At 36.5% G+C, this 27921-nt stretch overlaps 5 protein-coding genes across 5 annotated transcripts; 4 read left to right on the top strand and 1 right to left on the bottom strand.

The window, feature by feature from the left end:
* The first annotated feature begins 1767 nt into the window (after positions 1 to 1767).
* LOC114524477 (paired box protein Pax-5-like) lies at positions 1768 to 16025 on the top strand. The gene is made up of 8 exons (XM_028545568.1): positions 1768 to 1868; positions 10409 to 10487; positions 10594 to 11190; positions 12730 to 12932; positions 13095 to 13359; positions 13562 to 13816; positions 14137 to 14413; positions 14573 to 16025. Exons 2-8 carry the CDS (start codon positions 10475 to 10477, stop codon positions 14607 to 14609), a joined length of 1647 nt encoding a protein of 548 aa, XP_028401369.1. The 5' UTR covers positions 1768 to 1868; positions 10409 to 10474; the 3' UTR covers positions 14610 to 16025.
* Positions 16026 to 16876: 851 nt separating this feature from the next.
* Positions 16877 to 19053, top strand: LOC114524559. Its single transcript, XM_028545673.1, has 3 exons — positions 16877 to 17493; positions 17644 to 17709; positions 18216 to 19053. Exons 1-3 carry the CDS (start codon positions 16882 to 16884, stop codon positions 18399 to 18401), a joined length of 864 nt encoding a protein of 287 aa, XP_028401474.1. The 5' UTR covers positions 16877 to 16881; the 3' UTR covers positions 18402 to 19053.
* Positions 19054 to 19579: 526 nt separating this feature from the next.
* LOC114524558 (iodotyrosine deiodinase 1-like) lies at positions 19580 to 20741 on the top strand. Its single transcript, XM_028545672.1, has 2 exons — positions 19580 to 20067; positions 20142 to 20741. Exons 1-2 carry the CDS (start codon positions 19621 to 19623, stop codon positions 20574 to 20576), a joined length of 882 nt encoding a protein of 293 aa, XP_028401473.1. The 5' UTR covers positions 19580 to 19620; the 3' UTR covers positions 20577 to 20741.
* Positions 20742 to 20848: 107 nt separating this feature from the next.
* On the bottom strand, positions 20849 to 21729 carry LOC114524566 (pyridoxal phosphate phosphatase PHOSPHO2-like). Its single transcript, XM_028545682.1, has one exon. It carries the CDS (start codon positions 21628 to 21630, stop codon positions 20929 to 20931), a length of 702 nt encoding a protein of 233 aa, XP_028401483.1. The 5' UTR covers positions 21631 to 21729; the 3' UTR covers positions 20849 to 20928.
* Positions 21730 to 23279: 1550 nt separating this feature from the next.
* On the top strand, positions 23280 to 27903 carry LOC114524650 (neuron-specific calcium-binding protein hippocalcin-like). The gene is made up of 2 exons (XM_028545795.1): positions 23280 to 24258; positions 26886 to 27903. The coding sequence occupies exons 1-2, from the start codon at positions 24018 to 24020 to the stop codon at positions 27233 to 27235; spliced, it is 591 nt and encodes a 196-aa protein (XP_028401596.1). The 5' UTR covers positions 23280 to 24017; the 3' UTR covers positions 27236 to 27903.
* Positions 27904 to 27921: the final 18 nt, after the last annotated feature.

The following is a 27921-nucleotide window of genomic DNA, read 5'->3' on the forward strand; positions in this document are numbered from 1 at the left end:
TTAGACAACATATACTAGACTGAACCCTGTTCATTGCCAAAAAAAGAAAAGGCAAAGGAAAGTCAGTATACGCTGTACATATGGCTGTACATTTGTTAAAAAATATTGCTTGAACAACATTCCTTTAGATAAGGCAAAATAAGTCTTTAGATAAATAGACATGAATGCCAGGATTCCATTATATACATATCTATGCCAGTGAACCTATACATGGACAAATTACTTTAATTTTTATATAAAGGACAGTGACTTGAAATGGCTAACAGCGCAAATATCCATTTGTTAAATTACAAGAACGTGCAGAGTGTATATCTAGTGATATCGTACACGTTAAATTGTTAAAATCCTTAACTTTAATGCACACTGATTTAACGCGTATATAATTATACCTGTGGCTGTGTATAGTATTGGGGGGCCTATGTATTATTTTTAAAATATTTATGAGGTTATTGTTGGCGTTGCATGTTCACAGTATCAACGTATAATCGCTTAAGGCTGTTTAGTGAGTGATAACTTTAAGTGATATGATCGATATTGGTATGTGACTCACAAACTCTTTGGTACAGGAGAAGCTTCGGCGCGATACCAGTAATTATTATTCGTCGTCATCTGTATGACTGTGTAACAATAGTCAGTACAAGTTGAATGTTGCAAAATGTCTAAAAAACACCACTACTGCATAAAACGTTTCATGCTAATTGTCTAGAGAGTTCGTTTATATTCCAAATTGAAATTCCTTTGGTGAATGACTGACGAGCAGGTTATTCTTCTTACGAAGTCTGATTTTCTCTTCTGTGAAGAATGCGAAAAAAAGATATATTATGTTCAGAGGATCCATCCATCATATTGGCATGTAATGTACGTTTGTACAAAAAAGATATCAGTAGACGTGGAGATATGAAGCGTATCATGCAGACTATAGCTATAACTTTGTTCCACCAATTATGTGCGTGACAAAACAAGATACATTGTTAAAATTAATGTCTTAACTTTAGACTGCAACTATTCATTGTCAAACAATAACCCAGCATGTGGTTATTGGGGTTGGATATAGACCGTCATCAAACTTGATAGTAGAATCTTAATATGTCACGAAATGCCAAAATATTCCTCATGCAGTATGCAAAGCCATTGAAAAGATACTTCGCAAAGCTGAAAATTCGCCATAGCCAATCTTCAATCAACTTCAAATTTAATTACACATGCATGCAATGATAATCATTGAAATAGTTTTCTGGACTGACTGCATATAGTTCTAATGGTAATGTTAGGACTATTACTAGTTTGAAACGAAAGAACGGATCTAATTTTATGTCATAGATTTTAATGTTCTTATAAACTTTCCGCGTTGGTTTCTTTTTTCTACAACTTTCATTTGTACTTTCGAGTTTGGTGCATATTTACAGCATTGCAGGCCCGTTAGGCGCACGCTAACATTATATTGTCCAAGTATATAGCGGATATGACAGCAATTCCGGGACCATCAACTTCAAAGCTATCAAAATCCGTGACAAGTCTGTCAAGTATAGCGGAAACATGTAGCCTTGTTTGAAATAAAAATATCCAGTTAGAAAACTAGTGTAATTTTGTAAAGCGAAAGTCGATTTCTAAAGTTTACCTTAGGGTTTCTGCTTTTGACGACTTGTTTTCATTATCTTTTCTATTTGCAAACAATAGCGAGCTGTCATAATTATCTTCACGAAAATATATACATATTTACCAATCAAAGACGACTCAATGACCTATTAACATATCTATACCATATAGAGGGGTTTTATTTGTTAGACGCCTTGACATTGTTGCTGTCTATTTTGAGCTGTTTGAAGGCAATTACCAGCGTCGGCTACAAGTGAGTTCTTCACTGTAAGGTAAGATAGTTTTGTTTACTCTCTTGTTAGCAGAGTCAATACTAAATTATACTTTTATTTATTTTTTCCTTAAAACCAAATAAATTATAAATGATATTTTTATTGCGCGAGAATTGTTTCATTTTCTTTCTCGCATCGCTCACAGTGTTGTGCATGGTGCCGACCCGGTTTAATACTTCTTTGTCCGCCGTGTTTTTAGCGGCATTTCGTGCTTCGGTTCAGACCTATATAGCTCGTGCAAAGAAAACCATCCGAGGGTGACTTTGGCCTGTCTGTTGTACGTCCACTTTATGCTTCACTGGCCGAAAACATAACTGTTCCACTGTGTGATGTATTACATCAAGTCACTCGCCTGTGTTCACCGATGTAAACACTGTAATATTGTTATTCACTCGCTTACTTCTTCGCCACGCTACTGCAGCCATGTGCAGTAAAAAAATTAAGTTGGTTTCGCGTCGTACAAGTTGTCCTTGTGTATGCTTTCTTCCTCAACCGCCTCCGCTTTCTGTATGAGTCGAAGAAAATTCACCCAACTTTGAACTGATTAACTTTCAGTCGCGCGTGTTCAGTTCTATATAGTGTTTTTAAAAAAAATGAATATCCATGGGCATGACCATGTGGCATATCGTCGTTCTGCGGTCGAAGTTCTACAGTCTTAGTACTATGTGTGTGTATATGAGCGTAGTGTGGGTTGGTGTATTGCATACTTCATTAATTCTCGATGAAAGCGTTGAGTGTAAACTGGTGAATTCGGAAACACGCTCAGTGAATCGCTAACTAAGAGTAACGAAACATTAAATATATAAATGCTATATGTAACCGGGTTTCGTAGACACACGAAGCGTGTAAATTCGTAACGGCTTGCGGCAAAGGACTCAAAATTGATCCTGTTCTGTGGAAGACACGTAATCATTTGCCGTGATACGAAGGATAATTATCTAGGCTTATCCTTAGTTTAAAATAGTTTTATTTAGTTTAGTAAAAGTCGGGGCTGGATGATAAACAATCCGGCTCTCTTGTCTTGGTTTGTTTAACTATCCACATAGTCATTCGTGTCAATGAACGGAAAATTTTGTCATCATCGTGATGAAATGTCCGGACTCGAAAAGTCATCATCGATCGGTTATCTTCGCTGTGTCGGCTAAAGTAATGAAGCTTTGCAAGAGTGTTTAAAAATAGCTATTTTGTATCATGAGCTCTGGGTGCCAACGTTTGTCCTATTCAGTAACTGATATTAGGTTTTGTAGAAATATCAGATTTGGTAAAGAGAAGTGGTACTATTGAATATTATAAGAAGTTCAATGACTATATGTGATATTGCATGTGCATAATATAGCTACATAGTTTATATATGTATAGCTATAGATATAGTACAATATCAGAAACCTGTTGTTCTTAACCCAAACTTTTCGATGTATTGCAATCTTTGGATGATCTATAGTTAGGTATTGCTACTTAGTCTTTTTAGTTTTTCCCAGTGTTGGAAAGGTAGCTTAGCATTCCATATTGGCGCGTCACTGGCTGATTTGCATGTATATAGTATATTCAGAGTATACAACTCATAAATGGCCCTTAATTGTTGTTTGGAGTGCGTTTTGATATTTGGTATATTTTGTAAACTGACGTGTTCAATGAACTGTGTTTGTTAAATGGTGGTGAACCATACATACTGCCTTAAAATGGCGTCATATTACAGAGGAGGAACGTCTCTCACTTGGGTGCAATATTCTTAATGTATGCTGTGTTTGTTTATTTCCCAGCCGCTTCAAAGCTTGAGTAATTAATTCCTACTAAGCAGATTTTAATGATTCTATTTTCTTAGGATGAGATTTAACATAGTTCATGAAGATTGTATTAATTCAAGATTTCAGCGCAATAAAAGGCAGTGCATGCATGCAAGACAAACTCTCCCATACTCTGTTCTCAGTGTGCGCATGTGCAGTACATTCATTGAAATAACGTTGAAATTTAGAGAAGGCCAAAAATATCCAGAAAGAAATATCCAGTTTCACTTTTAATGCATAAATATAACAAAAAATCTTCACAATTCACGATTTATTTAACGGGGGAAAATGTGTGAAGCTACCCCTCCCACGCCATTGATATGCGTAAAGTGGCGCGTAAATTGAGGTGCGTGGCATCTACACGAATTCGCTAATTCGTTAACCAATTCTTTATAGCTTATACCTTATTAGGGTATCCTTTGAATATCAAACAGTAAATATAGCATTGGTTGCTCAGTTGTTCTGGAATGTATAAGGCAAATTTTGCTAAAATCAGTAACAAATCAGGTAGTTTAATTGTATTTGAGATGCAGCTGAACGCGAACTTAGGCGATATACGGATTATGGAGTGACTAAAAATCAGTACGGATTTCTTTCGGGAAAGTGAAAAAATCAGAACAACGCTGAACTAAATAAACTATATGTGAATGTCGTTATGTGCCTCAATGGGTCATTAAATCAGTTTTAAAAGATGTATCTTAACCAGATCTCTCGCTGATCTTGCATGCCAAAGCTTGCATTTACCACCGTCCAAACATTTTCATGAAACAATTGACTGGATAATACTGGTGGAATACTGGTGGCAGTCGATATCAAATTTATAGTGTTTATCAAATACTGATTGTTAGTGATATAAAATCTGTATGCATGTAAAATGTTTCATTTGCTTAGCTGACAAATCGAAACGGCAGATCAATTGCACTCCATGGTGTATATTTTACTTAAACTGGCTGAATTTTGAAACTTTATCTTTCATTTTTATATTTGCTAACTTTTGTATTCATGAATTTTAACTTTTTAGAATACCGTGCTAGTTGGTCACGTTTTTTATAAACTTCGTTTAAACGTTTACGCCTTCTATATAACCGTTATAAATCAATTATTTGAACAACGTAACACTATAGTTTATAAATATACAAGCCTGCTCTATGTCTGAGATACACTCGATTCCAATAGTGCAACTTGGTTGCAAGGTTGCATTAAACCATATGTTCCTTTTCAAATATTCAAGAGTTCGTTTGCGTGAGAGTCGTGACTGACTAACTATATTAGTGTCTAGGAGCTGAGGTCATATTCTCTGTTACTCGAGTCGAGGAGATTGTAGATGTACTGCTACTGCATGGAAACAATATACCTGATGCTGAAACAAATAGACTAGCAGCGGAAATAATAAAAAATGTGATAAAAAATGAAACGCGATGTTTGCACAAAATAAACATTGCAATTATCTTTAAATTTATTTAGACCATATTCAGTATTATGTATTATTCATTACTATGCTAAAAAAGCCTAATTCTCTATACTATGATGGCTCTTGCATAATGTCCTATTGCCTACTTCTTAACTTCAACGTTTCAGAATTATTAAGTTGTCATTACACATTAATTAATGTAGTATATCTGTTAGATAAATGTCGACGTGCATTCGTATAACCTCTTCATACTGATAGTATGTATTGCGTATGAATATTTGAACATTGCATAACTATAGATCGAGACTTTCGAGTAATGTATGCATGGGAATAATCGGAAAAGCTTGTTTCGGATGAATAATTTCTGAAAAGAAGGTAATCCACAACACATTGAAATTATAGAATCAATCTATCACGATCCATCAGAACACAAATGAAATAAACGATGGGCAAACGAAAGCTAGGATGATAATTTTTCAAATATAGAATCGTGACTACTAAGTATAAATTGTATAGAGAGAGGAACAATAGTTAAAGATCGCAACCTCCTACCAGGATAATGGTCCTTGAACTTTTAAATACCACGCCTACCTGGCCAGTCGCGCAGACTTTGTGGCACCAGTGCTGCAATTAAGAATGAACATGAAAAGATAGACACGTAGAAAAGATAAATATATTTAAGTAGTTTCTATAAATTGTTCATATTTATCACAATTAATGATAAGATTGCATATTTTATTATCTTATATTCCATGGTATCAATCCTGCTAAATCCCGACTGAATGTATTGATTCTCCATTGTCATTGTGTTATACTGTTTGTACCATAAAAACCTTTTTATCATATTTCTTACCGTATCGTGTGTTTTATTAGTAGCTTTTCCTCGTAGTATACTTGATTGATAATACGGTGAAAAGTTTATATCTATATTTATACTTCTATCACTTTTTTTTATCAACATTGGTTACTTATGTCGTATATATATTGTATACCTTAGAATATTGTGTCTCAAAATTTAAAAATGTCTGTAACAAACTATATTTTAAGAACCATACAGGAGCACATCGTCTATTTTCATGACAAGCAGCTTTATTTTTATTTAATTGTAGCATGAACCTAAACCAATAATTTTTCCGTTTGAACTGTTGACAGTGGCGGTTTACCCACTGTAGGCTACCTATGCTTGAACACATGAGTCTGGTTTCAGGAATTATGTGGCTAGTTTAACCTAATTTAGTATACTATATAGGCCAGCAATGTTTCCTCAACCTCCAGGCCATTGCGAAAAATAAACAAAAACACTTCTCGAAGCTTCGACCTTCGTCAAGAGAGTTAGTATGTTAACATGTTATATAACTCTCCTGACGAAGGCCTGCAATGCTCTTCGTCCTGAACGTCAAGAAGTGCTTTTGTCTATTTTAGGCAGTTCTTTCACCACCTTTGATGCTAAATAATTGGAGGACACTACAACGCTGAATGTTACTTGGTTATATTGGAATATATTATTTGGTTATATATTCTCCAACACATATGTTGTATACAAATCGTGCATATTTAATTTTCGCCTGGCTTGAGTAATCACAGTTTATATACCCAGAAATTGGATTCACTCCAATCTTTCCGAAATTCCCGTTTGTTTTCTTCGTGCATCCATTGGAGTGTATTATAAGTTAAAGCATTCATCGTTGCGCAAGCATTGTTCTTTTTGTAAGCCGGGGAAATATATTGCATGGGTTTTTTGTTTGGGAAATGCATTTGTCATAATGTGACTAAAGAAAGGCAGTGCATTTGTCATAATGTGACTAAAAGCCGGTAACTGGTAACTTGCAAATTAATTGCAGTATGAGGTAGTTCGCTAACGGGTGAAACACACACAAGAAAGATGTCCTCCAGTGTGATTAGAACAGGGAGAAGCAACCCAGTGTGCCACACCAAGCAACATTGATGAGAGCCATGTATGTTTGTTTAGTCTAGCACAAATTCGCTTTGAATTTTTGCACCACGGTTTTTTTCGGAATAAATCGAAGAAAATATCGATTTGTGAAGAAGTAGGAAAGAAGAAATAGGCAACTGACGCCGGAAAAAGTCCATGACCTCTCACATAATGATATAGCACGCGTTTCATATAACCGACACTAAACCGACTTTCCAACATTATCACTGGGAAGTCATACGGAAATATTGATGGCCAGCGTTGTAAGGCTGAGTGACCTGTTGATTCTCCATGCTGTGACTAAGGACTTTACACTCTGGTTCCTAAGAGATTCTTGCGGAGGAAGTTACTAGTTTTCAAGATGCTAAATTATTTTAGTCCTGCATATTTGCACAAACATTTCTTAATTACCTAGCGGACACCAATGACATGAAGTCGGAAGTTGACACTTGTGTGGATTTACATCAAAATGAACATTAGGCTCGGAAGTCAACACTTCTGTGGATATATACAACAAAATATCTTCTTATATACATAACAATCAATATGTTCTTTGACCTACACATTCCTCTAACCAGCTTGCTATCGCTATTTTCATCTTCCCTCGTGCTTACCCTAAACCCTTACGCTTGTCGCATATGACGTCATCAAAGAATCAACTAGTCACAAATGGAAAGCCAGGATAAGGCAAGAAGTGTAAACACGGGTTTAAAAATCGAAGTTGGCTTAGTTTGAAACATGTAGTTGACCTAATCACATATGCATTGACTACAGCTGTTCTTTGACATAAAACTAAATTATTACAGTATTATACACCGGTTTATGAATCATAAATTGAAGTGAAAAGGTTGAAAACCGACTTACAAGGCGCAGTGGATCAATGTTCGATATTCAGGGCAAAATTAATTAAAAAGCAAGCTTTCACTCCATGTATCTCTATTTAATATCCCACGTAAACAGGAAAAGCCACCGTCTCGTTTAACCTTTTGACCATCCAACCTCACTGCTATAGCTAATTATAGTCAGTTTTTTGAACTACTGTTGCAGGGGTGCATCATCATCTATCTCTTCCTATAGTAACTAAATAGTGCATGGTCATGGAAACTGTTGGGGCTGATATTGAGAATTTAAAGCAGTATTTTCTTTGCAATGACCATACATGCAAAACCTTAATTTCTGGTTTGTACAATTTCATTTTAAAGAACAGCTGCATGAAAATGAAGGTTCTCCCGCAGAGAAAATACCTTCGCTACTATGCTAGTCGGCTTGCTTGGTCTCTTTGAATGTGACGTTTTCACACAGTATGGTTCCTTTGGAGCAGAAACACCATTGTCCAAACTTGCTGCAGCCCTACGGTGCTCATAATTAACAACTAAATAAAAGATGCTTTGAGTCATTTTATCAATATAACGGAAAGCCTGACAGCTTCTAAATTTTAATTATACCTCCATAAAGTTACATATTCATGCACAGAATATATATAGATATGTATATATAATAGAAGATATATAGGTATAGTAACCTGACAATCAACATAGAAAACAAATAAATTCATATTTCAAAAGGAAATTTAATCCAAACATGACAAAATTATAATTGAAATAAATGTGGTCCACATCTAATTAAGTTTAAAGCGTAACACAAGGAAAGTTGTCCAATAATCTTGAAGAATTGAAATACAGTAACTACACTTTGTGGTAAAACCAGAAAAATTACTACCTAGCTATCACAAACAGCTTAATCTGATTGAAAACAAGCGAGTCAAAACTCAAAACCACAAAACGGGAGTCACCGATAATCCGGAAGAGTCTAGAATATCTATTATTATCTACACACATTTATATTGAAGAATCTTTAAGATCTTGACTGGTCAAAGTGAAGCTCCGAAGATTGAATAGATTATATTATATATTATATTGCGTGTATTAGCTGGAGATTTGCAGTCCCTGACGGCTTGTTTATTCGTCGTTTGAACAGCCATTGCATGCTTGGACTTGGATATTATTGATATTTGGCAGGGTATTTTATAATTGAAAGTAGTTTGACGGCGGTTAAATTCCATTTTATCACGCACAACAAGCTGTCATCGGCTCACTGCTTCTAATATCCCGCGCGTCACCACGGTTCACAGAATTGGAATTAACTGAAATTTCTCAATAAGAACGGACTCGGCTGAACGCTTCATGATTCACATTATGTTTTGTGTTAGTGATGTGATGCATAAGTTTGTTTGCGTGTATGAGGGTTGTTTTGATTTTGAGAATCTTGGGTATACATGCATACGTCTATCATTTATGCATGGGATGAAAATCAAGAATAAAACACTGTTCCGAGTAAATGCACCATCCGACAAGTTTTAGGCAAAGCTAATCAGGAGTGAAGAATGACTCTATTAGATACGCTCTAGTGAAATAATTTAATGCTTTGGAAATAATTCCAAAGTTTCTCACGCTTAATGGTTTTTTAATTTTCAATGGTTGATCCCTCGTTAGGCATTACGGCAAACTGCATGATATCAATAGATCGGTCAGTTCATCTTGATGTCAAAATCAAGGAGAAGAAATAAGTAAGCCTTACTTTAAGGCAAATTGTTTTGTATAGAGCGGTTTTGGGGTTGTTTAATGTCATGAAATTATGTTTAACTTATTTTGTTTACTTTGGGCATGCCCTAATCCGACTTTCTTCCCGCCATTAAGCACCCATGGACCAATTAAATTCCAGAGTTGGGCAAATTAGCATGGCCACTTAATTTTGCACGTCTTCGCGTCGAGGTTAATGAAATTTTAAGTGCAAACTGAATACATTTGTCTGTTTCCTACCAAGCTTTGCATAACACCACTGTCGGTCAATTTGAGATCAAACTAAACAATACGAAGACACACATAACGTCTCAACACACAACTATGTCTCCACTCTGATCAGTCAAATTTTAACTCCTTACTCTAAAGTAAAGAGTAAATGTGATTCTATCGCAGATTTGTTATAGGGTAAAGAAAACGTAGGTAAACATAGCTGCAGTTGGTCTAAGTATTCAATTAGTGAAATGCAGATATTAGATGTCATTTTTAGCGAGACTCCATGTATTATTTGACTTGCCTTTTATGGCAAACGAAGACAATGCTTTTTTGGTTAGATATCAATCACCAATATAAAGGCATGTATTACCGTCAAACGTTGCTCTCTATCACTAGTCTAATCTCAATAACTCGTGCAAAAACCTAAACCTTATTCAAACGTTTGGAGAATTTTTAAACTCAATAATCAGTACGCTGTTTATGATCACACAAGGTAGACTGACAACTAGTGTTTATGGCTTAGCATAAATTAACCATGTGTTAAAATTATTCCTTTTTGTTTTATATTCGGTTTAAAGCAAAGCTGATCATTCGTATCTCACTCTGTTTGGTTTTAGGTTTGCTGCGTGTAACGCCTGAGTGAATATTCCAAACGCCTCATTGATTTTCGGAAGTGGTCAGCGATGGCACATACCGGTACATGTCTTATATAGAGTTATCAACACTGTTGATTTTTAAACTAATTTATCGTAATTATCTTTATGTAATGTTCAACAAGAAATGTTTTTATCCGATATTACAGGGCATGGCGGAGTGAACCAACTTGGAGGAGTGTTTGTTAATGGCAGACCTTTGCCTGAAGTTGTGCGGAGAAGGATTGTAGAGTTAGCTCAAAGTGGAGTAAGACCATGTGATATATCACGGCAACTTAGGGTCTCGCATGGCTGTGTTAGCAAAATCCTTTGCCGTTATTACGAGACTGGCTCAATCAAGCCTGGAGTTATAGGCGGCAGTAAGCCTAAAGTAGCAACTCCACCAGTCGTGGAAAAAATCGCCAGTTACAAACGACAAAATCCGACCATGTTTGCTTGGGAAATCCGAGATCGTTTACTAGCCGAAGGTGTTTGCGTCAACGAAAACGTGCCTAGTGTGAGCTCGATAAACAGAATTGTTCGAAATAAGATTGCCGAGAAAGGGCCTTCAGTCAATGGGAATGATCATGGTGCATTAAATAGCCCGCTTACGACCATCAGTGATCTGAAAGATATTAATATGAACAACATTATTCAACGACCATCTTATTCTATAAGTGGTCTGTTAGCAATGCCACAACTTACGCAAGTACAGAACCTGCATAACGGCAAAAGAAAGCACAGCGTCGAAAGTACTGAAAGTACAGGTAAATATGCTAGTAGCAGTATTTGCTTTGTGAAAAATGTCAAATGTTGGGGTTTTGTTTTATGACTATAGCGTTTGCGAGAATAGCAGCAGAGAGTTTATAAATAAAACAAGTATACTGAGTTAAAGCTAATGAGATGCGTAGCCTGAGTGATATGCAAATGTTAAGAATGCATGTGTTGTGTCACAGTATTTGTCATAATACGATCTATTGTGAAAATGAAATACTGTTCCTGTAGGACTAAATATTCGCCCTGGCTGTGACTGTGAACTTGCGTTCGTATTTATGAAGGATTAAATCCAGGTGTTCCAGGTGTCAATGCAAAGATGTGTAACCTTTCCAGGGGGTGGCATTAGAGATACCTACATTCTCATGCAGGGTGTCAGAAAAGTTCAGTGACAAATTGGCCACTCAAAGCAGGGAACTGTTCGCATGTCAACGCATGGATTATTTGACGCAGAAATTTATACAGTTATTTCAAAACAGGATATTAGTAATATTTAGTATCAAAACAGGAATTTTAGTGTTATTGTGAAAGATGTTCTCAGTAATAATCAGTAGACTGCTTTGAAGAATTTAATCGTTGCTTTGATTCCTGCAGGACCTATTGCTTTCCATTTTGATCACGTAGGCTATCAGTAAGACGACAAGCGTCACAAAGGTCTTATTTCAACAGTAGCCATGCAGCTCGTATTAACCACATACAAAATAGCCGTTGACATGTCACATGTACGATTGTATTGTGATATCGCTTTTTTTCGTCTTAGTTGTCCGCCTATGACCTATATATATATAGATCATTGCAATAAGGCTGTCCAAGGCTAAAATCTTAAGGCTATCTTTTAAAACAATATGTCGGATTGAAAAGAGCTTTCTCGCTAACACGGTACACGACTCAGTACAGACAACAATCATATCATTTGTGTAAATATTTTAATTTTTGGGCTTTGGCCTCTTTACATGCAAAATAGGGAACCTGTCATTCGGGGTTTAAAGACGCTGTGAATGCATGATTGAAGACAGCCATAAACAGGGGATGCATGTACGGGAGAAAACACGTAGTGACTTTTTTAAAATGGTAGACTACGGGTATTATAGACCTGGGAGTTAGTCTTGGCTTTAGAACTCAAATTCACCAGCTTCGGCACATAGGTTTGATGTCACATATGTTTGATGTTTTTTCACATTGATTATTACATAGATTCTTAAAGTTAAACAAATATGTAAATCACAAACAATAGAAGACATGAAACTAAAAAAACCCGCTTGGCAGTTTCTAAGTTTTGTGTAGTAATGGAAACTGGTGCCGTGGTGGTGTAATATGAGAATATCTTTATAAATTAAACGCCTCTTTGACATTATGTCCATCAATACGTGTTGACGGGTTTTGAGAGCCTGTTTGTAAAACTTCTGCATGCGAGTGTGAGATATTATTTAATATCGACCAACTTTCCTTCAAACTCTATTTCCTCGTAAACTCAAGGGCGAATTCGGAGAAATAATTGCATTGTAATAATTGTATTATGGTTTTTTCTATAGGAAGTGGTCATTCTGACGGTGACGATGGTGAAGAAAGCAATCCGAATATAGCATATAAACACCAGGATACACCAAGACGTTCATTTGCTCAAGTACAGCTTGAAGCTCTCGAGAATGAATTCAATAAAACGAATTATCATGACGTATTCAGTCGAGATGAACTCGCAAACAGAATTGAATACGCTGAGCAAATTAGAAGCCAGGTTCGTAGTTTTCTCCCGTTTGGAAACAGGAAAGTGTAGAGGTCATATAGCATAACTTCTGTGCCAAAAGAGACCAAATCTGGTAATTGTCAAAATCCATGTCCCCGAATTACTAGAGATTGCTTGAATTTACACTGATTAAACGATTCTGTAAAATTACAGGTTTGGCTTAACAAGGATCAAACTCCTGGAGCAAAAGATACCACGGATAAACCCACTTCGCCACAACTTTGTACATCAACAATAATCCCACCACCACCGTACGTACCCTTTCCTATGGTTTCCAGTAATGCTGTAACTCCTGTTGATGGTGGCTATGGTCACAATGGTGTTTATGTGAAATCAGAATTAACGGAGTTGCATACCGTAGCAGAACCGTCATTAGTTCCTGGTCTTTCACCTCAGCAGCAACAACAGCAGCAACAAGGTAGATACTATTTCACACTGAGGAATGCCTACTCTAATCTGGCATCTTTTCGTACTTGATCTTCTATAAGTATAATTGCTGCTATATATGGGGCTGGCAACAGCCAACAGGCTCGGTGCAGCCTACAGAAACAGTATTTCAAAACAAGAAACACATGCAAAGTTCAGTCGACAGTAGAGAGTAACAAATACACATTTTTTAGGATACGAAATGGCTGCTATGCAAACTCAAATTTTACAAGACGGATTTGATGGTTTGTCGAATAGTTTATCTGCTAGTCAAATCAACAACCGTGGTCAACAAATAAATGGTTTATCAAATTCTAACGGTAATTCAGTCATAAATATCCAATCACCGACTGGATTTGTCCAAGAGAAATCCCCAACTCCACGTGTGATCAACATTAGCAATGGAAATATTGCTCACTCACAAGGCGATGCTCATAATCCAAGAAGTGGTACGTGATGTAATGATAGCTAGATAAAGCTGATTTATATAGATATCACCTAGAAATATAGTGAACTAATGTAGTGGACTTGTAGTGGACTAATACTAGTAATAGCACGATGAAAACACCCATAAGATGGAACTAGTGGAGATATTAATTGGAATGTGTACAGGGGAGAATAAAGAACTGGTCTCATTCCCAGGAATTGAGAACATTTATTCTTCATTTATATTTATAGGTTGCCACATGTTTTTGGATTTGGCCAAAGCCTGCGATCACTCGACAAATAATTACCGTATTACTTATAAAACTGTGTTATATTTAAACAGGTCAAGCAACACCCCTCCCTAGTCCGAGTCCTAACGTTCCCCAGTCTCCTAGTGCAAACCAATCATCATCAAGCAGCAATTTTAACTTCACCCTACCACCTGTAAGTACGTTCACTAAAGGTCCGGCAGTTCCAGCACATGGGGATCTTCCCCCGACCCAATTCACCTCGGCACCACCATACACCAACACGTCTGCTAGCTATCCTCCTGCGCCAGAGCAATGGCTACCTTATCCTGGACCACAAGGCTTTATTGGTCGCCCTATGTTTCTTAATTGGTATGTGTTTTAGTTTTTACTCTTAAACCGTTTAAATATTGACTGAAAATTCACACTACTGAAGCCTATATTTAATTATACCACAACCATCCTGCCTGGATTAACCGGAAGATGCATGTGAGTTCAAATCCCGCTCATTTGTAATTTTCTTCATTTCAGGTCCCAGGCGTCAACTGTCTCAACACAATCAAAGTAGAAAATAGAACATTTAATACCTCTGAACTTATTGAATAGGTTGACGCGGTAATACAGCCTGGTATTTTAGGTTTTTTATTTTTCCGATCCCTGAAAGAGTGAGGCGATTAATGCGAGAAACGAGTAAAATGCCACGTCAACCCATTCATGATTCGCTTACGAAAGTCGGATTTCGACTTTGTCTAAACCGGTAAAACCAGTTTAAAAAGGTGTAATACGGCTTTTTGTGTGCAATAGGTGTTCTCGTGACATTATTTGGTAAAAATCATCTCGTCATATATGAAAATCCGGAATATTACAATTAGAACCTTGGTTTAATGAACAGGAGGACAATGCGTGTTATTTTTGCAAATCATTATTCATTAATACTTTTACGTCCTTCACCACGCCTTGTGTGACAAGTGAAAACCAAGTTCAAGTCAACTATGTTAACATCACACAGTTTCACTGTAGTTTGATGTCAAAGAGAACTTATAGAAAATTGCAAAGTGGGCGTGAAAAAATTCTCTTTCTTTTACACCTCCCGTGAATGCCATTTAATCAGTAACGATTAGATGGTACACGGCGCAAACAATGGTTACATTGAGCTCAGCACTCATTCAAACAACATCTATTGAATCTCAATTTTTATGCAAACGTTGGTAAAGATTTGAATTTCGAGTTAGTCGACTATGCTATGCTATACGAGGCCCATATACTACTTTCTTACTGAAATTCACATGTCTTAAAGATGTGGAATTGTATTTTTGGAATATCAAAACGTTAAAGGGCTGGATAGATGGCAACAGTCCGGCTGTATGTAATAGTTAAACAATGTAGGCTATGTAGTAAAAAGTGTTCGGATATGAACATTGCCTGTATTCTAAAAACTCACTCAAACTCATTGTCATTGAGGGGGGTATCACAGTCACATCCTGTGAATCATGTCGTTTTTACTCCATCTATTTCTATTCAACTTAATTCTACGTCACACGCATTGAGTGCGAGTGACTTTTACAGTACAGGCAAATTCATTAGCTATTAGCCGGATGGCTGAATTTTCCATCCGTAAACCGCCTATTAGATTGGTTGTATATATTTGTCTATGCGTTTATATTTTTAATGAAGAAACATTTACGAACACTGAACACATGCACAATTATTATGAATACTTTTGACAAACATATATTCGCACTAAATTATCAACTTTTTTTATACTCACGCATGTACTTCATCAATTGATTTAGGAATGAAATTATTTAATGCATTTTTGTAGTTACCATATTACGATTGTAGATATACGTCAGTGTTACCGCAAATTTGTGTGAATATTCGTCAATCGGCACAGCCGATGATGTCTTAAATTTAAACTGAAAACTGTGTATTTAATATCTTTTGTAATCAGCAACACAGAAAAATTACAGAATTTCAAACTGAATTGTTTGTAAGATTCATGGCTCCAAGATACATGTGCACACTGAAAATCATGGCATATGACCATAGCTGTACGATCCCCCTTCTATCTTTCCTGCGTGGTATTTCAGGTAAAAAAGAATGAAGTTGTTTGACAAAATAAAAAATCGTCTTTACAATAGTGGATTATGTCCGTGTGAAGAATGCGCTTGACTTGCCTCTGCAGGTCAGGCATCCACAGGCGTGGAAAGATGAAAAGAGGGTAGGGGCAAAATACAGGGCTAAAAGACATTCATTAAATTTATACCTGGCTTCTTAGAGCCCAGGGGCGGTTGTATAAAAACGACCATGGTTGAATACGCAGTTTTCCGGCGGACTCGACCATGGTCGAATACGTAGATGAGCGCGGACTCTGGGTTACACCGACATTACGCCTGGACTGCAGATAACAGATTATAGATTTGTTTCTATGAGATGTTAAATGTCACCTATTAGTACCCCTTTTGTGCTTGTGAAAATGTTAAGCCGCAGCACTTAATGGCAAGACCTAGCTCCTGGGACTATTTCCCCGCTTGGTTAGCCAAATGACCAAGCCAAATTCAAACCGTTCAACAAAGTGAACCAACTACAGCTCAGTGGACTCCAACCAGTGGGAACAACCACTGAGCTACATTATAATTCCTATGTCAGTGGTAATTACCATGGGCAAAGGGGACCATGTGGCGTCAGCACCACTAAAAATCCGCCATCTCTTTTGCTTCACTTTCTGGCCGCGAGCATGTCCTCCAGGAATTATTATACAGCTCAGTGGGAACAACCCAACTTTGCAAGATGCAACATGAAGTATTGTCTTTACTGGTGTCCAGGTTGGGGAAACAAACATGGATGCAGCAGCAAAACGACGTGCAATACGGAAAAGAAAGATTTTACAAAATGCTGAAGACAGGATGAAAAAACTTACTGGAAATGCTGGAGTTGATTTAAAACATGAAGAAAATGTTGACAAAGAAACAAATTTTTGTGAAGCGAATGACAAAGATACTTTGAAATTTAATGGTATAAATGATGATCACCAAAATGCCAATGATAATGTTGACTCGTCTTATACACATAAAGATAAAGTTGATGGATATGATTATAGGAAAGAGAGAGAACATGAAACTGAAAAAAAAACAAATAATGAAACGTTTCATAGTCAAATAACTGCACAAAATTCATCTGATGTCAAATTTCCTAGCCTTGAAGATGATTGCAAAGAAAAAGGGACTGAAACGGATGCCCATATAAGGAAAGGAAAAGTTGATGAAACTGCAAATGAACAACTAATTGAGGAAAATGGAATTGAATTTAGTACAGAATCAGAGGCTATTGGCAGTGGAAAGGCTAATGTTCGGACTATAGTGGTGATTCTATTTGCTACCTTGTGTTTTACAAAATCACACTACATGCCTGTCGTTTTTTCAATCGTGGGGTCACCATGGTCTGACATAGAGGTAATTAATAATAATCCCTAACAGGAATTTGCAACTTCCATTTTCAGACCCCCAAAAAAATGAATAGACAAGATGTAATCAATCGTTAATGATTATTTATTTAAATAAAGTGAAAGAACCATGAATAACTTTTTCTTTATTTTCTTCTAGTTTTCATTTATCATACCATTTTGCATTTTGGAGATCATTTTATATTTTACACCAAATATAAAAAAGGTATGGAGTGACATATATCTGTCATAATAATAGGCAGGTATAGTCCTTGTATATTTTTTATTAGTAAGAACTTGTTCAAGTGTTATTGCAATGCTGCATTTTGGATTGAGTGTGCTAACAGAGACTGAAATAGTGCTCAAGTGGTTTTCTGACGAAATTCTGGAGTTAACCAAAAATTTGTTCGCGCAAATATTCAGTGAAAAATATACCTACTGAATGCAATCTTAAAAGAACTTTGGGATGCAATTTGTACAAATCCGTTTCCTAACTGCTAGATATTAGTAGATTCAAACTTCATGAACTGAAATGTTTCTGAAAGTTGAAACCCCCAGCCTGACTTCATTTTGCTGGGACGTTTTGCCAGCCAAGTTTTTCTGGCTCTGTGCTAATTGTTATCTATACGCAATCTGTCATTGTTTTGTGAAAGGATTATTCTGCTTTGATAAAAATTTCACCGCATGGCAGTAGGAGCCTAGTTACATATATTTTTTGTTTTGTCCTCTAAGGTTATGCCAACAAAACAAGTCAATATTTGGTTGTTAGCTTTGAAATTATGTGGAATATCACCTGGAATTGTTGATGCAATTAAAGTTTGGATTTTGGAAATTTTGGAAATTTTAACTGACCTTGCAATGTTTGTATTTGCTTTGGTAATTCTTCAAAATATGAAGGAACTTGTGTATATAAGGTGATGGTGACAAAGTCCTGGGAATGAAGTGAATATATTCCTTACTTTCTCCCAACTGAAATGACCACATTAAAATGCATGATTATACAGAAGCATGTCAAAAGGTACCTGTTTTCCAATTTTGTTTGAAAAATATAAGATATGGCAAAAACAGCCTGATGATATGGTAAAAGCAACCAGCTAATGGCCTTCTTTAGAAGGCATTGAGCTTATTAGTGATAATTAAATTTTGACAGACACCAGAAAGAATATTCTACTCAAAATTCTTTTTTTAAATACATTTCTTGAACTATACTACTATAAACTACAATCATATATGCATTACAAATGTTGTTTTAAATGAAATGTTGCAAGTTTGTAAGCGTGATTTAGCAGAAAGTTTGTGAACCTTTGGTTTGAAGAAAAGTTTGTGAACCTTTGGTCACCTACGTAAATTTGTGTGTAGCTAGTAATGTCTGGGAGTTCGATCATGTTTTTTTCATAAGTTGCTTATTCTTCAGTTCATCTAAAAAGCGTACGGACTTAATTTCTTTTCTTTTGCACGCATCTCCCCCGTTCTGACGTTATTACGCATAAGGTCTATTTCGGTTGAGGTGGAAACAGCCTTTAGGAACATTAACAATATGTTGTTTTAATTTAATTCCTATTAGAAGTCTAGGACCATTGGTTTTGGTCAATATAAATATATTTTTTCTTTACTTATTCGTCGCTGTACCAATTAAAGCCCCACCCCGGTTTCCTCGGGGCTCAGTCCTGGAGAAACATCACAAAAGCTGGTTATAACCATCAAACCTGGGTTAAAGCAAATCTTTACATCGATTTTTAAAACGCTTTTCAGTTACAAAGTTGAATATCCATATGACCATAAATATTTTCTGGACCGACAAAAGAGGTTTTAAAAACGGTTCAGAAGCACTCGGGTTAGCGCTATAAACGCAGCTTTGAACAACTGGCCCCTGCATACCACTGAGAATATATGATATCTGGAAGACAAATGTTCCAGTCACTTCCGGCTTGTGTTTTTTAGAGCAAATATTTGCACTCACTGCACGCCCGCTGGGCGCTGACTGTGAAAGTAAAAGTTCAATACAACGCATTCTCGGCTCCATTTCCCCTTTTCTCCAACGAATCAGTGAATCTAAACCACTGTTTTGAACAGAAACCTTCCTTCGTGGTATCTACTACTTTCTAGTGAAGAATCTACTTGTGGTATCTAGTGAAGAATGTTGGATTTAAAGAACAGCATAGAATTATACGCTCCATTTCTGAGCAACTACTGGCGCCATTTGTTGTCTATAGGTGTTGCTTACCTCCTAGCATTGTATTTCCTTCGTATATCAAAACGGAGGGTAGATGCACCTGACAAATCCAACGCGTGTGATGAAGCTATTGTTCAAGATTCAACAGAGAATTTGGCACAAGTCTTCAAAAGTGAGGAAGAAAGTGAGCAGATACCCTACCAACACCAAAATATGTTGTCAGAAAAAGAAATGCAGAAAAAAGCACAAGATTTTTACAACTTCATGAACCAAAGACGTTCTGTAAGGTTCTTCAATAAAGACCAAATTCCATCCCTTGATATTATAAAGACCATCATTCACACAGGTAGCACGGGCCCCTCAGGAGCCCATATGCAACCATGGACCTTTGTTGTAATTTCTGATGTGAAGGTGAGACATTAAACATACCTAAGATTACTGTTTACACTGACTATACTTCGGAAAATCACCAAATTTTTTTTTAGGTTAAAAGAGAAATTAGGAAAATTGTTGAGGATGAAGAGGAAATTAATTATCGTCAACGAATGGGTTCCCAGTGGGTTAATGCCCTCAAGCCATTGAACACAAACTGGTGTAAACCATATCTTGAAAATGCACCATATTTGATAGTTGTGTTTAAGCAGGTATATAAGATAACACCTGATGGCAAACAACCTACATATTATAATGAAATAAGCACATGTATTGCTACTGGTATCCTACTGGCTGCAATTCATAATGCTGGTCTGGTCACAGTCACCACAACACCACTGAACTGTGGTCCCAGACTGCGTATTTTGTTGAACAGACCAGTTAATGAAAAACTACTGGTGCTTTTACCAGTTGGGTTTCCAGCCCAAGATGCAACAGTCCCAGATCTGAAGAGAAAACCGCTTGAGCAGGTTATGGTTCATATCTGAAAAAACAGTTGGGTCACCAATGAACAACTAAGTCAACTACTGGAGACATACCTACTCTTAATCCAAGACTGGATTATTAGCAAAGCAAATCTTATTTTATATATAACAAAGCAAATCTTATTCTCATATGTAACATAAAATTAATAATATCAATCAAATTGAAAGACACAGTAAAATTGTTTTATTACCAGATTACAACTTTACTCTGGTTGTATAATTAATAATTTAATATGCTTATTAGCATAGAGACCTCTAGAGATTTTAGTGGCAAAATTTCTATCATTCTCTGGTGTAAACAATAACATTTTCACAAGTGTGATTTATTATTATTAAATAACCGTTTGAATATAATTCACTGCTGTTCCTCAACAATGCTTTTCATTGTTGTTAAAATATCAAAGCCATTTTTCCAAGGGATGACTTTTGGTTGAGCATTTTGAACATTCTCTTGAAGTAGTTTCATTAAAGTATACCCTTCTCTTGGAAACACATAATCACTGGGTTTCATCTGTAATGTTGCACAGTAATCATTTCGACCATCACCAATGTACAGAATAGTTTTCTCAAAAGAATCAGTATCTCTGATGTATGACTTCAGTACATCTCCTTTACACATATTAGCTGCACATTGACCACAATTGTGAGTGTGGTAATGAGAAATGTTTAAAAGCTGGGAATCAGACCACTTTGCAGGGTTGGTATATACTTCTCTGACAGACTGAGTAATATTACCAAACTCTAATAAGTACTCAATAAAGAAGGAATTGGAATCTGATATAATAACGCACTCAATATCATGACAGGTGATATAACCAAGCAATTCTTTCATTCCTTCAGTAAAAGGTAAACTTTGAAGACATTTTTCAAAGTCCGATTTTGTAAACTTCTTCTCGTGTAGTGAATGAAATACCGCAGCCATTCTATCAGTCCAACATACATCTTTATTATTTTGTAGATGTTTTACCTCATCACATAATTTTGTAATCCAAGTGTCCGTGTTGCCATCAACGATTGTGTGGTCAAAGTCAAAAATGACCAATAGTTTAGAAACCATTTTATCGAACTAAAGAGTAAACACGACTTCGACTACGGACTACCTGCAACAACCAGTCAATCACAAGCTCAATAAGAACAGTCACCGGCGCTTTGACACTTTTTATCCCCGCGTGTTTTACCAGACACGCGTGTTCACGTTGCTAGCTTGCGACCACTGCTCCCGAATGTTGGCGCCCGTTTTATTATATAGCGTCTGTGCGCAGGCTACCTGCATGGCAGGCGGTAGAAGAGAAATGAACTCTGCTATATACTCTATATACTCCATTGAATATACTCCAACTCTATATATAGTAGAGTTCACTGGGAGCGAATGATGACAGAGGAGTGGTGACGCCTGTGTTGACCCTGGTGGTGTGGGGAAATTTGGAGCACATACTGGATTTTTTCTGTCAAAAGAGCGCGCGGGGGTGCCTTTTTTCAGCTATACAATAACTGAATACAACGTTATATATTTTACTATTAAAGCGCCTTGGTACGAGGCTGTAACAGTGAACTCGGTTGTAACGATGCGTTGATGCCTGTAAAATAACAATCGTTTGCAAAATAGAAATTATTTGATTCCAATCGTTCGGAAAGGCAGGACTGCAAGGTTAAAAAGATGAGTCAATCAAGTTAGAAATAGAAAGCGCATAACTGCATTTGAACAGAAATGCAGTCTGGAACGTTCGTGTGAACGAATTAAGTGATTGTCTTCTCAATGTTTACCTTTCTGTTAATTTCATTGAACTCATGCCATGCTGCCGCGGTTCGTCATTATTAATATTTAAATTTTAAAATCTTTCATCTACAAACATACACACAGTCATGCTGAAGTTATATTCATTGCAAGATTAAGCCTACATTAATTTGATGCAGGTTCATACATATTTCTGAATCTTTGAGGGAATGGAAATATGGAGGATATTTTTCTCCATTTACTTCTTAATTTATTATTTCAGTCAACTTTCAGCTGCTTGCAATTTTCTAATTATTCATAAGCATTGGCGACTTTAATTTATTGTTCATGGATGTCAGCTGCAACAGATATTCAGTTACTAAAAATGTTTGAAAAAGACGTGAAAGCTGTTATCGTAATGATAAATATTTTGCCTAATATGTTTTTCTGTCCTTTTAACCCTTCCTAACGATAACCACAATAAGATTAGGACACTTTTTTTACCTTTTTATCCATCATTTTCTTATGTTATGAGTTGCTATGGAGATGCTAGATAGAATGTTCTGTTTTCAAATTAATGGTTGTCACAACGTCGCCAACTTCATCGGATTTAATCTTTCTTGTTTGTATCAGTGGTATTTTCTTATCTTTTCTCTAGATTATACGGTTGAAACCGTATCAAAATTACACTATGCGGTGTAACTTGTTTTTGGCATTTTTTTAATATTGTGATCTTTTTTGGGAATTTTGCTTATATTCTGGTGTTGATAACTTTGAGAACAGTGTTCTTGAAAAAACGCCGGTGTATATCGTTGATTGTATCAAGATGTTCCGATATTAATTCACTTATGACCAATATTATTAATAACGTGGCAACATTGAAACTATAAGTACTGATCGCGTTTTCAAGTGTTATCCGAAGCAGCGTTTCAATGGCTGAGGAGTAGTATATATTGCCTAACACCACAGACACAGTTGTGTTATTTTAAATGTTTAATTTCATTTTTAATTCACAACGCTTCCCGGCGTGTCTTGTTTAAAGAACTGATTATTCTAACGTTCTTGGACTCGGCAACAGCTGACTATGATTGAAATGAGACCCAAACACATGACTAGGCGTTCAAGACATGACACCGTAATCAAGATCGAAGTGAAAGCTGATTTGTATTAGTCCCGATCATGCTCGGCCGATGTATCAAATCTTTCGTTTTACAGGGTGTTGCGTAGCAACCGCGCATAAATCGGACTATATTCATTAGATAAAACGCATGAAACAGATAAACAGCAATTATGTGCAGCGAAAGTCGTTGAAAAATATCAACACGTGTGAAGCATTGTGTAATGAATCAATGCGGTTCACCGTCAGAAGGAAAGCTAGAAAACATTCAATTTGGAATAAACGCCGCTAGTCATTATATCGTCAGTCAGTCACAGTACAATCTATTTACATTAACGTTAGGAGGCAACCACTCAATATCGTTCACCGCGCTACTAGACTTATGTATGCAAATATCGGCATTCTGAGCCATTCTGAGCGTTTGTTGTGCGGGACGACATCTAACACAGTCTTGTATTTATCGTCTTAAAATTGTGGGTGCGTTAGAACATTCGAAAGGACGAAATTATAAGTTGTGGTTACCGTTATCCTTAAAAATACTAGACATCGTAATTCTTTTTTTTATCACAACTTAAATAATTTCTTTTGCTTTTCCCTTCGCGACGTCGGCAAGATGGGGAAGAAACAAAGTAAAATGGATCCTCATCAATTAATACATCTCCTAAATCGTACGAAATTTGAAGAAAAAGAACTGGAAAAATGGTATCAAAAATTTATTAAAGAATATCCGGACGGATTTATTTCCAAGCCGCAGTTTGAAAACATGTATCAAAGTTTCTTCCCGAAAGGAGATGCGAGGGAGTTTGCTGATCATATATTTCGTACCTTCGATGGTAATTCGGATGGCAAAATCGGTAAGATTGTCTTAATTTCTCTTATTGTGCAAAAATACAAAATTACTTTAAATTGCAATAAAAGATGCATGATTTCAAGTTATGTTAAATACAATTGTTTGTTTTGGAACTTATATATGCCGGGACATCTAAAAAAATTAACATATTTAAATTGGGCCGTTTGTTGCAACGTTCGCCAAAGTTTTTCATCAGTTGTATTACTTGCTTAATACTTGTTTTGTTGCTTTGTACTCTTACATTCGAACTAAATAGAAATTGGTTTTTTCGTCTTGGACTGAACTTAAATCTTTTAGTGTAGCATGTTGCATTTATTTCTTATGAATTCAATGTAGGCCAATACGGCAATAGCAATTCCTCAGGTTTAAGTTCTATGAATGCTTATTAAAGCATGGTCTCATTTTTCACCGACAGTCGGCGATGTATTGTTTGTGGCAGGTGACGGAAGAAAATTTATTCAAAGTAACAAAGCATTCATTAGTGATCACAGACAATACAGTCAATAGCTATCACCGACCGGTCGTTGATATCATTTGAGAACCAGGCTTTAGATTTCCATCCATCGCGTTGGGGGGGGGGGGATGAACATTCAATTGAAGATAGTACGCCTTCAATCGAGATATAAAACCATACAGCTAACTCAAATTTAAACTCAATTGATTAAAGTGCTTAATTTGATAATTTGCTAATCCGCCTTGGTACGCAACAAGCCGGGTGTGTGTAGCTAGGAGAAGAGGTACATATTACTAAATTGCAAAATTACTGTACACACTGAAAACGTCCCGAGTTTGTTCTCCAAAATTCACATAAATTTTACCGAGATCGCGGTCTTAATAATATTAAAACACAAATTTTGCCATCAATGCAAATCACGCGCAACTATTTCAGTGCGGTAGTACCAAACACGATGTTCGTCGTGAATATGTCGAGATGACGAGATGTAGCAGTACTTACTGTACGTGGGGCGCGTGCAGTTTTCATCCACGCGCCGGAGTTGACTACTTTGAGCTCAAAACTATTGGACGCAATATTAAGTTTTGAAATAAGCACAACCCTAATATTGAATGTCCAAAAACTGATTACTAAAATGAGATATTCGCCATTACTTTTTGTGGCTACAACTGATTGCGACCTGTCGCATTAAACTTTTCACGTGTCGCATCGAATGCAAACGAATGCAAATGAACTTAAACAAAGATCTTGGTTCATTTGCATTAGGTTCGGCGCATGAAAAGTTCGAAGATATACGTTAAAGCCTGCGCCCTGGTTAAGCCTGATTCTCATATGTCACCGACGGTCGCAATCTATTAAAATAATTTCAGTCTTTGAGTTTGACCGCTAACCCCATTGCGTGCGTAGCATATTAAACTTTGATCAGTTATCAAGATATAGCGATTAAGGAAGTATGTGTAATTATACTTGAAAACTATTCAGTGATACATTTGTATAAAATATTTATGTCAATTTCAGCATATATTTGAAATTATTGATTGATAACGTTTTTCCCTTTCAGAGTTTATAAACCAACCTTTTTGTTTTTAAAACCAGCGTTCTGTAGTTCTACTGAGACTAACTTACCTTTACAAGTTTTCGTCAATTTTCGGTGCCTTAAACCGCATCTTAGACGTATTTTGGAATATATTTAAAATGATACTCAAACGAACTTTGTTGCTAAAGAATTGCTAAATTAGACCCTGACCCAAATCTCTTCGTTAACAAAAGAGTAAGAGAAAAAACTCTCAGGGTATAATTGTCGACTCTCGGGGTGTTGAGATCCGATCTGTTGATTAGTGTAGCCTCAGTAACAGTCGGCTTTTTTTAGTACATACAACTTAGAAATCCGCTCAAGAAAATTGGAGACGCGGATTTTCCGATGTTTAGTAATTCTCTGTTCTCGGAAACGTATTTAATAGTCAATTCAAAAAGCTGCATGAGACTTCCTGTTTTCTTATTTTTTTCCATAGTTTGGAAATCGGGAAGGTGCAGCTTCTTCACTATAAATTAGATGCTAGTTGGACAATGGAAATAATACGGACGTTTGTCATCCATATACTAATTTTCTTTTCCATACTATGGATATAGCCTAGTAAATGGAAATGCCGGGTGTAGGATAATTATGTTCCATAGTATTAGTTCTCTGATTCTCCATATGATAACATGCACCTGCATAACTATTAGTACTGCTTGATAGCTGTGTAAAAATCTACGACATTACTTTGCTCTCACAGCGCCCCCCCCGGGGCGGTGGAAAATTTACCTCAACTTCCCTAAATTATTTTTCGTTGCCGTATATATACAGGTCCACCTCGTACTCAGGGTCTTTCCTCCCGTGGAGTATGAGGTTGTATACCATTCTGCATTTCGGCTGGCACTCGATTTTATTTCTACCCATCTCAGGCTCGCTGAAAAAATCGGTAAAACCATATAACCATGAGCATGCTTTGGAATCGCATTTTCGTATCAGCTCGTCAATGACAGTTTCGGGATATATACTCAAATCTCAGATATTCGGAATTTTCTTGAATTTTCTTATCCGCTCCTCGTTAATCATATCACCTTTAAAATCAACATATTTTTAGTCCCGGCAGAATGTATACCATAAATAATAATATAGCCTTTCCTGCTTTCAGATTTTAGAGAATTCATGGTTTCACTCTCAGTGACAACTCGCGGTTCTGCAGATCAGAAATTGGAATGGGCATTCAAAGTCTATGACGTTGATGGCAATGGATTTATCACAAGGAAAGAAATGCAATTGATCGTTCATTCCGTGGAAAAGGTACTAAACCAGAACAGTCGGGCTTATGATATGTCCGATAAAAGAACAGAAAGAATTTTTAAGAATTTCGACAAAAATCAAGATGGTGTACTCTCTTTGAATGAATTTTCTGAGGCAGCCAAACTTGACCCGACACTTTCACTTATGCTCAATGAAGCCAAAGCTGGACCTGGTGCGGCCGCAGCGGGAAAGATGTATTAACCTCGCAGTTGATTTTGAAAGTCAAATCTTATTCACTGACGCTTTGAATTATCAGTCAGTCTTTAAAAAGAGAGATTGTTTTTCGCTATCGCTGTATTCTTAGCTAAATCGCAACGAATCACTAGGATAATGGAATGGGCAATATATTTGATTTCCGCGGTGCTGTGGCTGTGCCTATAAATTACGGCCCCGGCTCTCTCCGAGAAAGGTAGACAAACAACTCTTGACTGACGTATTGAAATAATTATTTAGAGACTTATATAACGTAAAACTGAAAGTACGTAATCTACATAATCTTAAAACGTCACCATACGTGCATGTTAGCCTATATCATATGGTCCTCTACGTGCATGTTAGCCTATATCATATGGTCCTCTGTGAAAACGGAGATTAAGACTAATGACTAATGACTTCAGCTTCGACGGCACGACGGAATCAAAAAAATTAAAATATCAAGTAATATTTATAGTAAACGTCTTTGTCCTTGAAAGCGATATCTTCGTCTTACTCTGTATACAACTAAAAATGATAATATTAATTATTAATGAGGACAATTTGTTTCTGTTCCAAAGTTTATAGCCGCGGATGCGTTGTCGTTCTAAATCTGAAGTCAAAGCCAAAGCTTATTACTTTTGACTACAAATTGAAATAAAAAGAAGTCAGTGGTATATACATTTAATAATTTA

Source organism: Dendronephthya gigantea, unplaced genomic scaffold, assembly GCF_004324835.1.
Source record: "Dendronephthya gigantea isolate DGI-Jeju-01 unplaced genomic scaffold, DenGig_1.0 000031F, whole genome shotgun sequence".
In the NCBI taxonomy this organism is placed as follows: Eukaryota; Metazoa; Cnidaria; class Anthozoa; order Malacalcyonacea; family Nephtheidae; genus Dendronephthya; species Dendronephthya gigantea.

Coding starts and splice junctions, on each gene's coding strand:
- LOC114524477 (XM_028545568.1), top strand. Junction 12,933..13,094: donor CTGAGCAAATTAGAAGCCAG/GTTCGTAGTTTT, acceptor GTAAAATTACAG/GTTTGGCTTAACAAGGATCA. Junction 13,817..14,136: donor TGCTCATAATCCAAGAAGTG/GTACGTGATGTA, acceptor ATATTTAAACAG/GTCAAGCAACACCCCTCCCT.
- LOC114524559 (XM_028545673.1), top strand. CDS start 16,882: ATGGATGCAGCAGCAAAACGACGTGCAATACGGAAAAGAAAGATTTTA. Junction 17,494..17,643: donor CACCATGGTCTGACATAGAG/GTAATTAATAAT, acceptor ATTTTCTTCTAG/TTTTCATTTATCATACCATT. Junction 17,710..18,215: donor TTACACCAAATATAAAAAAG/GTATGGAGTGAC, acceptor TTGTCCTCTAAG/GTTATGCCAACAAAACAAGT.
- LOC114524558 (XM_028545672.1), top strand. CDS start 19,621: ATGTTGGATTTAAAGAACAGCATAGAATTATACGCTCCATTTCTGAGC. Junction 20,068..20,141: donor TTGTAATTTCTGATGTGAAG/GTGAGACATTAA, acceptor ATTTTTTTTTAG/GTTAAAAGAGAAATTAGGAA.
- LOC114524566 (XM_028545682.1), bottom strand. CDS start 21,630: ATGGTTTCTAAACTATTGGTCATTTTTGACTTTGACCACACAATCGTT.
- LOC114524650 (XM_028545795.1), top strand. CDS start 24,018: ATGGGGAAGAAACAAAGTAAAATGGATCCTCATCAATTAATACATCTC. Junction 24,259..26,885: donor TAATTCGGATGGCAAAATCG/GTAAGATTGTCT, acceptor TCCTGCTTTCAG/ATTTTAGAGAATTCATGGTT.